Genomic DNA, 14,532 nt, shown 5'->3' with positions numbered 1-14,532 from the left:
TATGGATTTGCCCCCCCCCCCCATGATTTTTAAAAGGTCTGGCATTGACTGTGCCACTGGAAAATTCAATAGCAAAACCAGCACTGATGATTTTTTAAATGCTAAGTGATGTTCAAAATAATTTCAACAAATTAATAATAGTATTTCTTCATGCCACGGTGTTCTGAAATTCAGCTGTAATCTCATAATAATTACTGGAAATATCTTGTATATAAATATCACTATCTTTAAGTGAAGTGTACCAACTTTCTAAACAACTTTGTGGAACGAAAGGTTGGTTGTTTGTTTGTCTGCTTTTCGTCCCGTAGGGAATTTTTCACATATATTGAGACGTCACCAGCTGTAGCATCGTCGGATACTCACGGGTGATCTCGTTTTTTATTCATCACGTGATAAGTAAAAGACGAGATCACCCATGTGTATCCGACGTTGCAGCTGTAGGTGAAGCACTAAAAATTGAGACATGTGCATAGCGCTTTATCCCATGTAAGAACTCCTGGAGGCCTCAAAGCGGCCTACAGACTCCCTATCTTTTTTTTTATTCCAGATTCACTACTCCCCCTTTGTTTTCCTTCCAACAATTGCAGTTTATTGATTTCTTTTTAATGAAATGCATCATTCTTTAATAGTGTTCTGATTTTCTCTCTTAATTCTCCGGATTGTAAGGGCATCTGTAAAGAATATGTACGTGTATTTCTAATCAATGTATATCAGTTTTTACAAACGGAGAAAGAGTCGACCGCCGGAAAGCATACATGCGTATCGGATTTTTCAAGGTTGTATTTAAACATTTCAGCTCTGACACGGAAGTCGATGAAGTCCAAATACTACGAAGTGAGGTAAGGTTTTGTAGAGACAGTTAATCCTATGATTTAATCAACCTCTGACAGACATTGTTTGAATAATGTTCAAGTCGTAGAAATTTTGTAATATTATATGTAGGTCAAAAATAAAATCAACATGACGCTTGAAGTGGAATGCACTCTAAAACAGGTCAATTCACGACACGTTATCTGTAACACTCGTGAAATCGATTTACACTGACAAGATACACAATTTGGGATTAAAACTTCGTTGTTCAAAAATGTTTTATAACTGCTAAGAATTAAATTCAAATGTTTTTGGTCAAATGACCGACATATTTTGAGACGCACATAATTTTCATAAAAAGGGCAATATTTCAAAAACAAACATGGTCTGCATGGGTTCAAAACATTACAGAGTTACTTTGATATTCAGGCTGACACTTTAAAAGCTCACCGATTAAAGTGGTGTGAATTAAAGGAAGTTTGGGAAAATAACATAAGGAATTTGAGGGTCACCAAGCCTTTAAAACAAGTGCCCTATAGTGGGTACAACAACACTGTGAGGGGCACAGAGGAAAAAATATCCAAAGAAGTCTAGAGTTTAGTACTTACATGTATTGCATGCTATTTTTGCTTGGTTAAGTCGTTAGTATTATCATATGTAGTCATTTTACAGCGGTTTAAATCACGCAAACTCCGTTGGTCAAGAAGCAATATGGTCAATACTCTTGGGTTTAGGGTCTTTTTATGTATCTAACTGACCATATAGAAAGAGGAATTATTAGGAATATGTGGCTACACTGAAAATTGAACACGTAACCCTGCATTATTAGTGAGCTGTTCTACATAGTCTACTGTCCAGGCTGATGACCACAGTCCATCTTCTGCCTTATCACTGCTGTAAAAATTCTAATTCATAGTGCAGTTATTTTGTCAGTTGTTAATGTTAAAAAATTGCGTGACACATCTGTTGTGACAACATGACTCTGCTTGAGTGTACAACTAGTAGTAGCTGCCAGCTTGAATTTTAAATCAAAGTAACTTGATATTGTGCATATTGTGATAATGAGATAATATGAAATATTAACAATCCCTCTAGCCTTTTGTTTAGTGTCCCTGGTTGTAATGTATATGCTTTTAAACTTGCATTTCTTCACAATTTCATTGTTTATTTTCCTTTTGATGTTGGATTATGTAATTTATATCGCCAACATGTCATTGCATTTTAGGTAAAATAAAATATATTCCATAAAAATGGTTAAGAATTACAAATACAAAGATTTCGCACAGCGATAATCGTAATAAGCAGCACACTCTCGTATTTTACTAATATTCAATTTACAGACGACACATTGGAAGGTAATCTCTTACGATCAAAACATATATTCTCTCTCTCTTTTTTTCTCTCTCTCTCTCATTGTGTTCCTACCCTAGACAAAAGGGTCAGCGATTTGAACTGATTAGTTGAATCAATAGTGGTTACATAACGACCTCCAACTCCAGAAGGCACCAACTGAAGGAACATCAATCTACATTGCAGAAGGATGTTTTCTCATCAATTTTACAAATTCGACCCTTTTCCTAATTTTGTAAAACATGATATCTTCAAAAGTATATTTGCAATTGTAAAACTTGAATTCCATTGTGACACAAATTGACTGTTGGCCCAATGTTTGATAGAAACTGATCCTACATTTTAAAAGATGTTTAATCTTTCCTGTAGTAGCAGTTCGAGAGATGTTTTTATGCATATTTATTGTGTAAAACTTTAAATCCATCTTTGGGGTTCACACGGGTGCTAGGCGTCATGATTTGAGCAAACTAAATCTATTGAACGCACATGATGATGCTTTCACATTAATATTGATTATCAATCTGCTCTGCAATATACGAGAGCTGTTCGATATATTATGTGTATTTTACGATATATCACAAGCATTCGATTTAAATAGTGAAATGAACATTACATCCTTTCAAAGTATTCTACGCGGTTTGAAATACATACTGAATTCATTTCTGAAATGCGTCACAGTACGCTGATTTAGGTAGACCTCTGAGGCACCGACTGATGGCTGAGCCAAGGGCTTGTCGGGACTTGTAACGACGACCAGAACGTTGTAAGTTTTGGAAAAAGGAAAAAGTCGCTTGGGGCTACATTTGGTGGGTATGGCAAGACCGTAACCTTCTCCGATTTTAAAATTGGCTTCACAAGCTCAGATGTATATGGGAGCATTATCATGAAGTAGACGAACATGCTTAAATTCTGAAACAGGGCGTCGTTGATGATGACATTCCTTGAGCTTTTTTAGCATAACATCTCAGTAATACCGACTTGTTAAACCTTTGCTCAAGATTATCATCATCCACGAAGTTGTGCAAAGCGTTATCGCGCTGTGGTACAATACACATTACATATCGAACAATCCTCGTATTGTAACAGGAATTAACACCTATCAGTTTTGATGTCTTTTTTTTTTAAATTTCTATTGCTGGCAGACTTAAATCATAATACCAGTGTTTGGATTTCTTGTTACTCCAAACGTACTCTTCAGAAAGAAATACAGAAATGGAAGACAAAATCTATCGGAAAGTAATAAGTTATTAAAGGAATAACTTTTTTCAGTGGCGGGTCCAGGATTTGTAGGTTCGAGGATTTTATGTGCCATTGAAGCTATATGTTAAACATAATAGAATCAATAAATAACACATTATTGACTTGTTTATTTTTATTCATTTGTTTGTATGTCTGTCAAATCTTATATTTTTGCTGTTGTTCTACTAATTCATTTTCAATTTTGGTCACAAAATAGTGGCCGGACCCTGTCTCCTTTCAATCCACTACTTTAGTTGAATTCCTCCATTCGCAAAAATATAAAGGTTATACTAGTAACTATTTTTTTTTATGCTTGGTAATCTGAATAGCTTCACTTCAGAACTACTCTCAGTGTCCAATGTCAATGACGTGTCGGCTATTGTGACGTATTTTGATAGCCGTCAAGGTGATTGACTGATTTTGAATGGCCACGATGATCCTAGAATTCTTCTTCTTTTGTTATGTGTTCTAACCAAAAACAACAAAAAACTTGAAAAGATGATTCAAATAACATCAGGTTAAGTCTTCTTTGTAGATTAGTGGGTTTTTTTGTGAATTGCAAGTTTTCATATCTAACAATTTGTATTTTGCACACGATCAAGGTCCCTAAACTACATATGCGGGCACTACATAATCTGGATTTAGTCTTCCTGCCACTAAAGCTTCAATCACTTTATACCACTTTAACTTTCTGCGTCAGTGTTAACCAGAGAATGAATATTTGCATATCAGTTATATCGTGTTCGGATATAAACACTTTATTTGAAGTGTGATTTGTAGAAATGTATATTGTTCTTTCAAGATGGAGGTTATGCTAGGCAGGGGACGAGTTCGAAGCCAACCTTTAGATGCCTGGAATGGAATCAAATGCAGACTCATCGATATCATCAATACGGACAGAGACACTGAACGAGAATTTCTGATCTTATCGACATCAAAAGTAGGACGAGAAGTGAAGGTCAGATATCAATACGTTTAAAAACCTCGGGATATGATTTATATATATATATATATATATATATATATATATAATGCAAAATTTTATTTCTTTTTATTGAAAATTAATTTTAATTACAACTCAAATTCATATACACTTTAGTTTGGGAATTTGAGGTCTGTACCCCAAATTGAAACTAATCTTTGTCTTTCTTTTTACAGAATGGAGAGCAGTTTTTCGAGACCCTCGAAAATAATTATAGTGAGCATTGTCATGTGGTGGAATTTCTCATCAACCTAACCGAGGAAATTAGACTTCATGTGGATGATGGTGTTACTAAAGTTAGTGATGAGTTGCGCAGATACTTGCAAGATGTGAAAGATTATGACGATAAACTTACTGAAAAGGGGCTGGGAGCAAAATGCTTTGTTGGAAGAGAAATCGAAATTGCCGATATTTTGGAAACGTTAACACAGGAGAACGAGAGAAAGGGTACATTTTATCCAAGAAACTATCATCGCTTCTTTCATTGCAATCCTATTGCATACCTACCTTTCCTTAAATCCTGTTTGAAAAGAATAAATGTATGTTACTGTTACCATATTAGAATAAAACGAGCCACAATTTAATGATCCTTGATTATAACCATTGACTTTATCATTTCCTCAAATGCATGCAAACAAGCTTATCAATTAATGTAAGATGTTATACATTTCAAGTCAGCATTTTCATTTATAAATATTTGGAATGTTTTTACATTCAATTAGAGAATCATTTATTCTAGAATCTAGTTATTGGATTTTGTTGCACAAAATACTTTTAATTTCATTTCAGGAATTTAGCAAACAATTCAGTTTTATTGTGAAATAGAGTATTGAACATGATTTTGATAGACCCTGAATTTTCTAGGTTTTATTTCTTTCAAGGACTACTGATTTGTGGAATGGGTGGTATGGGGAAAACCAGTTTGGCCATGGAAATCTGCCGCCACCTTTACATAGAAGCTAAATGGAATGTGCACAAGGTAGACCTGAGGTATGTTGAACTCATCGCCTGACATTTTATTGAAAGAAAAAGCTATTTTGTTAATGCAAAAAGTTAAGGACACCATTATTAATTCTTTCTTAACAAAAAACTGTACTGTGTTGATAATTCAGTTTCATGGTCTTGTTCAACCAGGAAAACAACGAACGTTTTAAGACAACGATGAACCACGAACAGTTCATCTTGGTGTTTTCACAATTTATGTGTGACTATCATATCCCAGTCAATGGATCGAATGAATAGAAATTACCGTACCTATACCAGATTTCTAAACGTCATAAAAACCCTTACAATAATACATTGCTGCATCCAGTAAGTGTTCTACCTAGTCTCTATCTTTGCTCCTCACGACGATATTAACAGCTGTGAAGGAAAAACTTCAAACGTACTGTGCCACTACATATGCAAGAAGTGGTTTAAATCAAATGTGGATTCTAAATAATTCTAAAGAACTTTTAGTAAACTTGAAATGGCAAAGCTTTTCTCAAATTAATAACATCAAAAACGTGCGACCTTTAAACACTTTACACGGCCATTCCTCACGATAAATCAAAGCCTAGACATTTTGACATAATAGATAGTTGCTTCTTCAATATAAATTGAAAACGGAAATATCCATATCTAGTGATTAGTCATCCAAAAATATCACTTTGTTAATTATCACCTGATCCCACGATCAAGTACTCTGAAGTTGAAATAAAAAAGATGCTGGAGTTCCTCATTGACAATATCCTCGTACTGTTCTAGTCTGTTGGAATTCCCATCGGCACGAATTGTGATCCTTTGTTAGGTGACCTGTTTTTATATTCATACGAAGCAGAATTTAATTAAAAAACCTTCTACGTGAGAAGAAAAAATCTCTTGCTTTGGCCTTCGATGGAACATTACGATATATTGACGACGTTTTATCTCTTAACAATGATAACTTTCATTTATATGTCGATTCGATATATCCCCGTGAACTCGAAATAAAAGACATCACAGAGTCATCCACTTCTGCTTCATACTTATATCTTTTATTGAAAATATATATTAACGACAAACTAACAACTTAACTTTATGATAAACAGGGTGATTTCAGCTTCTCCATCGTTAACTTCCCATATTTATGGAGCAATTTTCCATTATCACCTGTATATCGTGTTTATATCTATCAACTGATTCGATATGCAAGATCTTGTTCTGCATATGATCAGTTTTTAAAGCAAGTCAGGCTACTGACAAACTAGCATATGTAAAACTTATACGGTACCAATTTTGATGCACCAGATGCGCATTTCGACAAATAATGTCTCTTCAGTGATGCTCAACCGAAATGTTTGAAATTCGAAATAACTGGTATATCCAGGAGTCCGTGTTTGTCCAGTTCTCTATTTTGTATTGCTTATAGGAGTAATAAGGTTGATCACTGTTCGTTATATTCACCTTTTATGTGTTGAAATAATGATTAAGGCTACACAAGAGATGAGACATTAAAGCATGGTTATGTGTTTCTACTTTTGTACTAGAGAGGAGACAACGCTGAGAGATTTGATACGCAACACTCTCACTCGGCTTGGAGAAAATCTGACATTTTCTGCTAGTAGTCAATCAACAGACGATACAGTGGAAAATAATCATTTAACGCAATTGAAAGAATTGCTTCTTCAGAGATGTTGTGATCAAAAGACAAGTATGTTTTCTCTCTTTTGCTTTCTCTCACATTATTCTGTTCAAAGGATATTCACTTGTGATGGTATATATACACATTTACTTTTACAGATTCCGTTTTGTTGTTTGATAATATTGACGATATCTTGGAGAAGGACAGACAAAGATTTCTTGTTTTTGTTCAGCAGCTACTACAAAAGTTGGCTTCAAGTCCTCGTGAGAATAGCGTATGTACCATAGTCAAAGATTCAAATAGGTTTTGGTTATTAATCAAGGGGTCAGAAAAGTTTTGCTTATTCATCAAATTGTGTTATTCATTAAAGGTGCAAGAAAGGTTTGGTTATTGATCTTTTTCTATCATTTCATAAAGCAAATTTTGAAGAAACATTTTTACTCCGTTTACCTGATCAAGACATAGGGTTCACGGAGAGTATAAGCAGAGAGATGCTTACTCCTCCGAAGCACTTGATCCCACCTCTGGTGTGTCCAGGGGTCCGTGTTTGCCTTATTCTTTATTTTGAATTCTTTAAGGAATTGTGGGATTGATATATGTTTGTTATGTTCACCTGTTCATGTCCGTTGCATTTTCAGATGCGGATACTTTTCACTGCGAGAGAAAAACTATTGAACAGCAATACAATTCCTTTGCTTAGTGGGTTGATTCAAGAAACTGAAATCAGAGGGTTAAGTGAGGAAGCAGCTATTGTATTATTTAGAATGACTCCTATAATGGAGGTAAGGGAAATGTTTAAGAAGACCAATGTTTACTTTGTTATTGCAATATCACATTAATAGTGTACACACACACACACACACACACATGAATATGCATATTATGGTAAATAAATATGCCGAAAGAAGACCGGTAACACGGTCGAAATATTTCAAAAAAAGTGTTAATTTTTTTTTTTTACATATACGAGTACATACATTTCAGAATATTCATCAACATAAATTTAAATACTCAGTATGACATTTTTCAGACCAGTGTTGATACAGTGAGGAAAATTGTTGCTTTATGTGGAAATTGTCCTTTAGCCATATTGTCGCTGTGTAACAGCATAAGAAACACAGATGTAACAGCAGAAAAGTTGTTGTTTAACCTCCAAATGACCCAACATGACGCAGGGGGGTTACAGAGTTTTGGAGTTAGATCGTGCTTGAAGCAATCCTTCAACCGTTTGAATAGGGAGCTCCGTCGATATCTAGTTATGCTGTCAGTTTTCCGTACAGCTAAGTTTGACATCTATGCTGCAAATGCAATTGCTGGTAGAAGCAAGAGTAGGGGAAAAGCGTTGACGTCCCTTGATCTTGTGCATCTGAAAAGCTGCCACTTTGTGGAAATAGCAGTCCAGGAATTTTCTGTCGGACGATCTAAAGCGTACTGTTTGCATCCATTAGTCGTCCAGTTCTTGATAAATGAAATTGATACCCAGGAAGGCTACGACAAATTTCACAAGTTGGCAAAAAATAGATTCATTGAATATTTCGATGAAGTGATTCTGTCAATATCATTGGATCTTCATACACATCCAACAAAATTTCAGAAAAGTCTTATTGAAAACAAAACGCACATTCAAAGTTTCTTCAACTATGTAATTACATCTGGTAGAAATCTTCAAAAAGTGTGCGTTGATTCGCCAGGTATGGTAAGCGAATTTCGTAAAGATGAATTGTGTTCCGCGGTCTTGAGTGATCACGAACGAAATCAATTTTATGATCAGTATATTAAATATGCGAAGGAAAATGGCTTCGTCCTGGATGAAATACATTTCAAAACGATGAAAACAAGATTATATTTCGATATCGATCGATCTGACGAATGCCATAAACTATTAAGAGAGACAGAGGATCTGGTAAACAGCAATGCCTTTCTTGAAGAAGGAACCGCTGATCCTGTTTTGGCACATTTTTACTGGATGAAGGGAAGGCTTTTGAACTCTACAAGCCATTATAAAGATGCTTTGACGATGATGGAAAAGTCTATTTCATATTATCAAAAAGACTCGGCGTTGTTCAAGACAGAAATTGCAAACATATATAACACTATTGGCGTAATTTATTATAACCAAAGAGACTTTGAAAAGTCCGAGGCATACCATGAAAAGGCAATCGAAGTAGCAAAAGAGCAGCTTTCGCAAGAGGAAGTTGAGGCAGTGGGAATTAACATGCAAGTCTATTACACAAACATCGCAACTGCTCTGGTTGCACAGTGGCAAAAACAAATACATTTGAGCGAAGAACCCCACAGTCCACTTTTGATCAAAGCTGAAGAATATTACACTCGTGCTGTTCATTATGACCCTATACCATCAGAAAGCCGAGCAAAGAAACTAACTAATCGTGGGAAGCTGTATCTGAGAATGGAGAAATACGATGATGCCGAACAAGATTTGTCAGAAAGTCTGCAAATTAGAAAGGACGTATCGATCCCCCCTAACGCAAACCTGACACACGCTTATCACAATATTGGGCGCTATTATTTCTTAAGAGGAAAGAATCCAAAAACAGGTAAAATGTGAAAGAACATCTTCATGGAAATGATTTATAATATTTAATGATTGCACAATAAATCTGCATTTCGAATTGATATCAAATGAACTATTTATTATCTATCTTTAAAGTAAAGTATAGAAAATGATACACTAATATTTTCTTGGAAAATGTCGTTGTTTTAATCATTTGTTTGTTACCTCTGTTCTTAAAATTATTCATGATAGAAAACCAGTTGGAATGCTTCAAGAAAGCTTTAGAATACTATAAGGTGGCAAAGTGTCAGATAAGAATAGGTGGATTGTCAGTCACAGATCCAGTATACAAAGACATCGTGAAATTCCATAAACTTACTCTGAAGGTCCTTAATGATGGACGTGGACTGGAGCAAATAAAACAATTTTATCAGGTGGGTGCCACTAATATTTGTATTTGTAAATAAACTAAATATTTAATAACAAAGATATCCACGTAGATATATGGAAAAGTATATTAGCTACCTGGTACATTATTTGAACAAAAGAATATTTATACAATATATATATATATATATATATATATATATATATATATATATACCCTGCTCTTTTTAGGATTTTGAATCTGGTAAATTTAACAAGAAAATTCGGAAATGGAGGAGCATTGATGAAACGATGACAAAAAGTGAGCGTCTGGCATCAACAGGAAAAAGTTTTGAAACATATTCAGAATCCGAGTCGGACGATGACTCTGATTCAGGGGATGAGTCGACCTCTGGCAGCTCCTCTGGTCAATCCTCATCCATCGATATCACAGACGAGGAGGATCGATCTGACAATGTCAACAAAAATTATTCAGATGATGATAGAAATTCGCAAGAGTGCATGAATTTTGAATGCGAAAAAGTTAAGTTGCTTACTTCTTCCTGCGAAAACGATTCTGTTCTGAAAGCCCATCTTCCTACAATCGATCAATCGGAACGAGACAAGCTTGATAGTGGAATTGGAAGTTTGACCTCGGGTTCCATGAGTTCATTCTGCAGTACCGAAGACTTGCACATCAAAAGAAGGCGACTTGTATCCATGCAATCAGGTTCACTGGATGACAATGTGTTTACAAATGATGAAAAATAATACGTGCAAAATGTATGGTTACTTTGAAAGGGTGCTGTAAAGGTAAAAACATATTTCGATCTCAACGGGGTATTTTAAGGATGATGAATATTTACACCATGATTTATAAAAAGCTCCATTTTAGGTTACCAGGTATATATATATATATATATATATATATATATATATGTATATATATATATATATATGTTTTGCACGACTACACAAATACGCGAAAGAATGAAGACGATAGTTTTCAATTTTTCTTGCATTAAATATTTCTTTTAATTGCATTGAACCGAAAATGAGTTCTACCTTAATATTTTTTTTTAAATACATGGGTTTGTTTTAAATGAGCCTGAGTTCGACCCTTTCCGTCAACTCCAAAAATCTTGTGACATCCAGTTTCGATGTACATGCAGTTCTAATTTTTCTTACTTTACGCAATGTACTAGAATGTGTTTGTAAGGCAATGCAGATAAATCGAATGTAAACAAAATCAAAGAGATAAATAGTACAAAATTATAGTTATAATCACAGCGGATTTGACGGGTCACCAACATTGTAGGGAAGTTGCGGTTTTTTTCCCTTTACAATGTTGGTAAATATCAGATCTCAGAGAGTAAAGGTAAAGAAAAAAGGAGTATTTTGTAAATGGTTTATATAATATGTGCTTTTGCATGAGCGAAACAAATACTGCTTTCATTCCATTTTAATGGCTCACATTACCGTATACCATAACTGAGGTCAAACCTTTACCTAAGTAAAAATCAAATATTTCGCAGCAATTTTATTATGTTTTGTGTTATTAATGGCAGCAAATATGACAATTCTTTATTTTTCTTTATTTCTTTTATTGTACATTCAATTTACATTGCTCATTATATACATTGTACTATGTAAATTATAACCATAATTTTTTTTTAGACATTTGATGATTTACGCAAATCATATTTGATGCAAATATTTTAGCTATTGTTTGTTTTGAGATTTATGTTTCGACAAATATGTATGCATGTGAACTTGATTCAACAGCGTTATGCTAAAACCGACATATTTCACTAGTCTGTTTGTTGCTAACATGAAAGGTGAAGATAACGAACAGTGATCAATCTCATAACTCCTATAAGCAATACAAAATAGAGAATTGGGCAAACAAGAACCCCTGGATATACCAGAGGTGGAATCAGGTGCCTAGGAGAAGTAAACATCCCCTGTCGACCGGTCACCCGCCATGAGCCCTATATCTTGATCAGGTAAACAGAGTAATCCGTAGTCAAAATCGGTATGCCAAGAACGGCCTATAACAATCGGTATGAAACACGCCAGACAGCATTTGACCCAATGATAGGTTGTATTGGCAAACTAGATCATTATAACGACCATATAAATTGCGAAATGCTGACTTTAAACGAAACTGTTGAAACCCCTGTAACATCAACTTGTTTGTCAGTAACCTGTCTCAATTTAAAAGGTTATCATACTCAGAACAATCTCTTTCATATAGAATCATTTGAGAGATATAAACACCATAATTATGTGGGTGATCATGGAATATTGTTACATAAATATGGTAAGTTGACGATGAAGATCATCCCCTTTGTCATAAAGTTAAGTTGTTCATTTGCCGTTAATATTCATTTCCAGTAGAATATCTAAGTACGAAGCAGATGTGGAGGTATATTACTATGACGTAATAGGAGATTCGGGTCGTATAGGTTTTTGCTATTTTCACCCGTCTGTATGTCCGCCAAAATATTGCTATGACCAAAACTTTTGAATGGATGATGATTGGTCTTTTATATCCTTGTGACAAGACCTTTCTTTTGGTACCATAACTTTTGACCACCTGATTTTGACCTTGGGGTTTTTAACCCACATTGAAAACCTTCAACCATGTATATTCCTTGTGACGTGGTCGGTCAGTATCAGAGTGCTCACTTCGCAACCGGGAGGTCGTGAGTAAGAGCCCCACTGAAACCTAAAACATCAACATAGGTAGTGATTGCTCCTTAGTCAAACGCTCGGTATTTAGACGCAAGAATCACGAGTCTTTCGAATATGTCCTTTTTGAAGATGAATATCCCGTCTCACTGTAGGCGCCGTTGGCACGTTAAAGATCCTCACTGGTACAGCCTTGAGCTCTAGGCATAGATCTAAATTTGTGGTACTTCCCCTTCAGCTGTTGACTCTCAATTTGAAGGGAAAATTCTCGACAGGACGTAAAATAATTAACCCTTTTTTGGGGTACCAAAGTTTTTTGGTCTCGCGACCTTGGCCGGGGTTGACAAACAGCATGCAAACTCTGTAAAATAATAGGAATAATATCAATATTGAGTACATGTATTATACCGAATTCACTCTCCAATTGGACGTGCATGATTTTGTGTGCAATGTATACATACATAGTTTATTGTATATATTTTATCAACATGTTTTCTGTCATAGTAACGCTTTATGAGAATAAACTTCTTTCACAACAAAATATAGAAGACTTCTTCTATTGGAATAGTGTATTGGCTCCTTGGATAAAATGTCGACAAATAAGAGGTGTGATATTGAAGTACCGCATTCCGATGAAATTACGCTTCTACATTTTGCATCCAGCATCTAGGCATTTAATAATACGTTTCCTCCGTGTCGTAACCAGAGTTCCTCAGTAGGTGTATGTCCGTGCTGCATAGAAATGCGTACAGCAGAAGCTTGGTTTAGTACGTTTGGTCCGCTCTAGTGTTGTCCTGACCAATTCCTGGGGCTTTGACGTAGGTCTGAAAGTTTCTATGTTCAATAAAAACAGCTTTCGTGGAATTATCTTCCGATTAGCTGAGTGAAAGATGAAGATAACGAACAATGATCAATTTCATAACTCCCACAAGGAATACAAAATAAAGAGTTGGGCAAACACGGACCCCTGGACATACCAGAGGTGGGATCAGGTGCCTGGGAGAAAGCATCAGTATTGATATTTTTATTAGAATTAAACAGAAATTGAAGTATGCACATCCACCTTTCTGATCAAATCTTTGATCCTTTCATGATCGGGAGCGGTCAGATTTTAAGTGGTCGCCAGGATAGCAGGATAGATCTGCGAGAAAATTACTTCCTGGGTTTTTCTTCTTCATTTCTTTGGTTGTAAAGGAAAAATTTGCTATGCTGTGAACATGGCGATAGTTAGCACTGTGGCGTGAATATGTTATGACGGAATTTTGTAACAAAATTCGAGTATGAATTTTTTTTTCAAATATGTTATAAGTACCTCACTCCGCACCAGTCAAGTGTTACTCTTTGTTGATGGATCTAGAGGGAGACGTTATGTGAGTTGTACCCCACTGTTATGAGAGAGAGAGAGAGAGAGAGAGAGAGAGAGAGAGAGAGAGAGAGAGAAGAAAGCAGGAGCGGATCCAAAACATTTTCAAATAGGATGCGACTTAAGATGGTACCTTTTCCGCTCAAAGAGAAGGTTGCGGATCCCAGAATACAAACTGTTTTGAACAAAGAGGAGGTTTCAAATTGATAGGTATTTTCGATCCAAGACAGTTATTTTTATCCTTATCACTAATCACTACACCCGCTTCTTTTCGACTTTTAGAAACGCTCCCAGATGTTCCTATAACATGCTAACTAATAGCATGAGGTGCTGCTTTGGTATGTAATGCCATTTAGTGATATTGAATAGGTGAAATGTTTAGTGATGTCACTTATTCAGTTGTATGATAATGAATGATCCTTCCTCCAAGACAATGGTGTGGCTTGAAAAGGAATATGACGATCACCGAAGCAAAGGATGGAATAGGCCTATTACAAAGTCAAAGAACAATCCTTTGTAGTTTCTTCCGTTGCTTTATTTATGATGATGATGACTGCATAATATTTTTGCAAAAGTAACAAAAGAAAAGATCCATAGGGGAGAACAATTTT

At 35.4% G+C, this 14,532-nt stretch overlaps 1 protein-coding gene across 1 annotated transcript; it reads left to right on the top strand.

The window, feature by feature from the left end:
• Positions 1-732: 732 nt before the first annotated feature.
• LOC125674180 (uncharacterized) lies at positions 733-13,101 on the top strand. The gene is made up of 10 exons (XM_048911256.2): positions 733-839; positions 4,202-4,357; positions 4,558-4,828; positions 5,263-5,371; positions 6,889-7,052; positions 7,142-7,257; positions 7,622-7,765; positions 8,014-9,541; positions 9,751-9,932; positions 10,117-13,101. Exons 1-10 carry the CDS (start codon positions 756-758, stop codon positions 10,633-10,635), a joined length of 3,273 nt encoding a protein of 1,090 aa, XP_048767213.2. The 5' UTR covers positions 733-755; the 3' UTR covers positions 10,636-13,101.
• Positions 13,102-14,532: the final 1,431 nt, after the last annotated feature.

This window comes from Ostrea edulis, chromosome 3 (assembly GCF_947568905.1).
Source record: "Ostrea edulis chromosome 3, xbOstEdul1.1, whole genome shotgun sequence".
NCBI lineage: Eukaryota > Metazoa > Mollusca > Bivalvia > Ostreida > Ostreidae > Ostrea > Ostrea edulis.
This window is presented reverse-complemented; position numbering and strand designations above follow the sequence as displayed.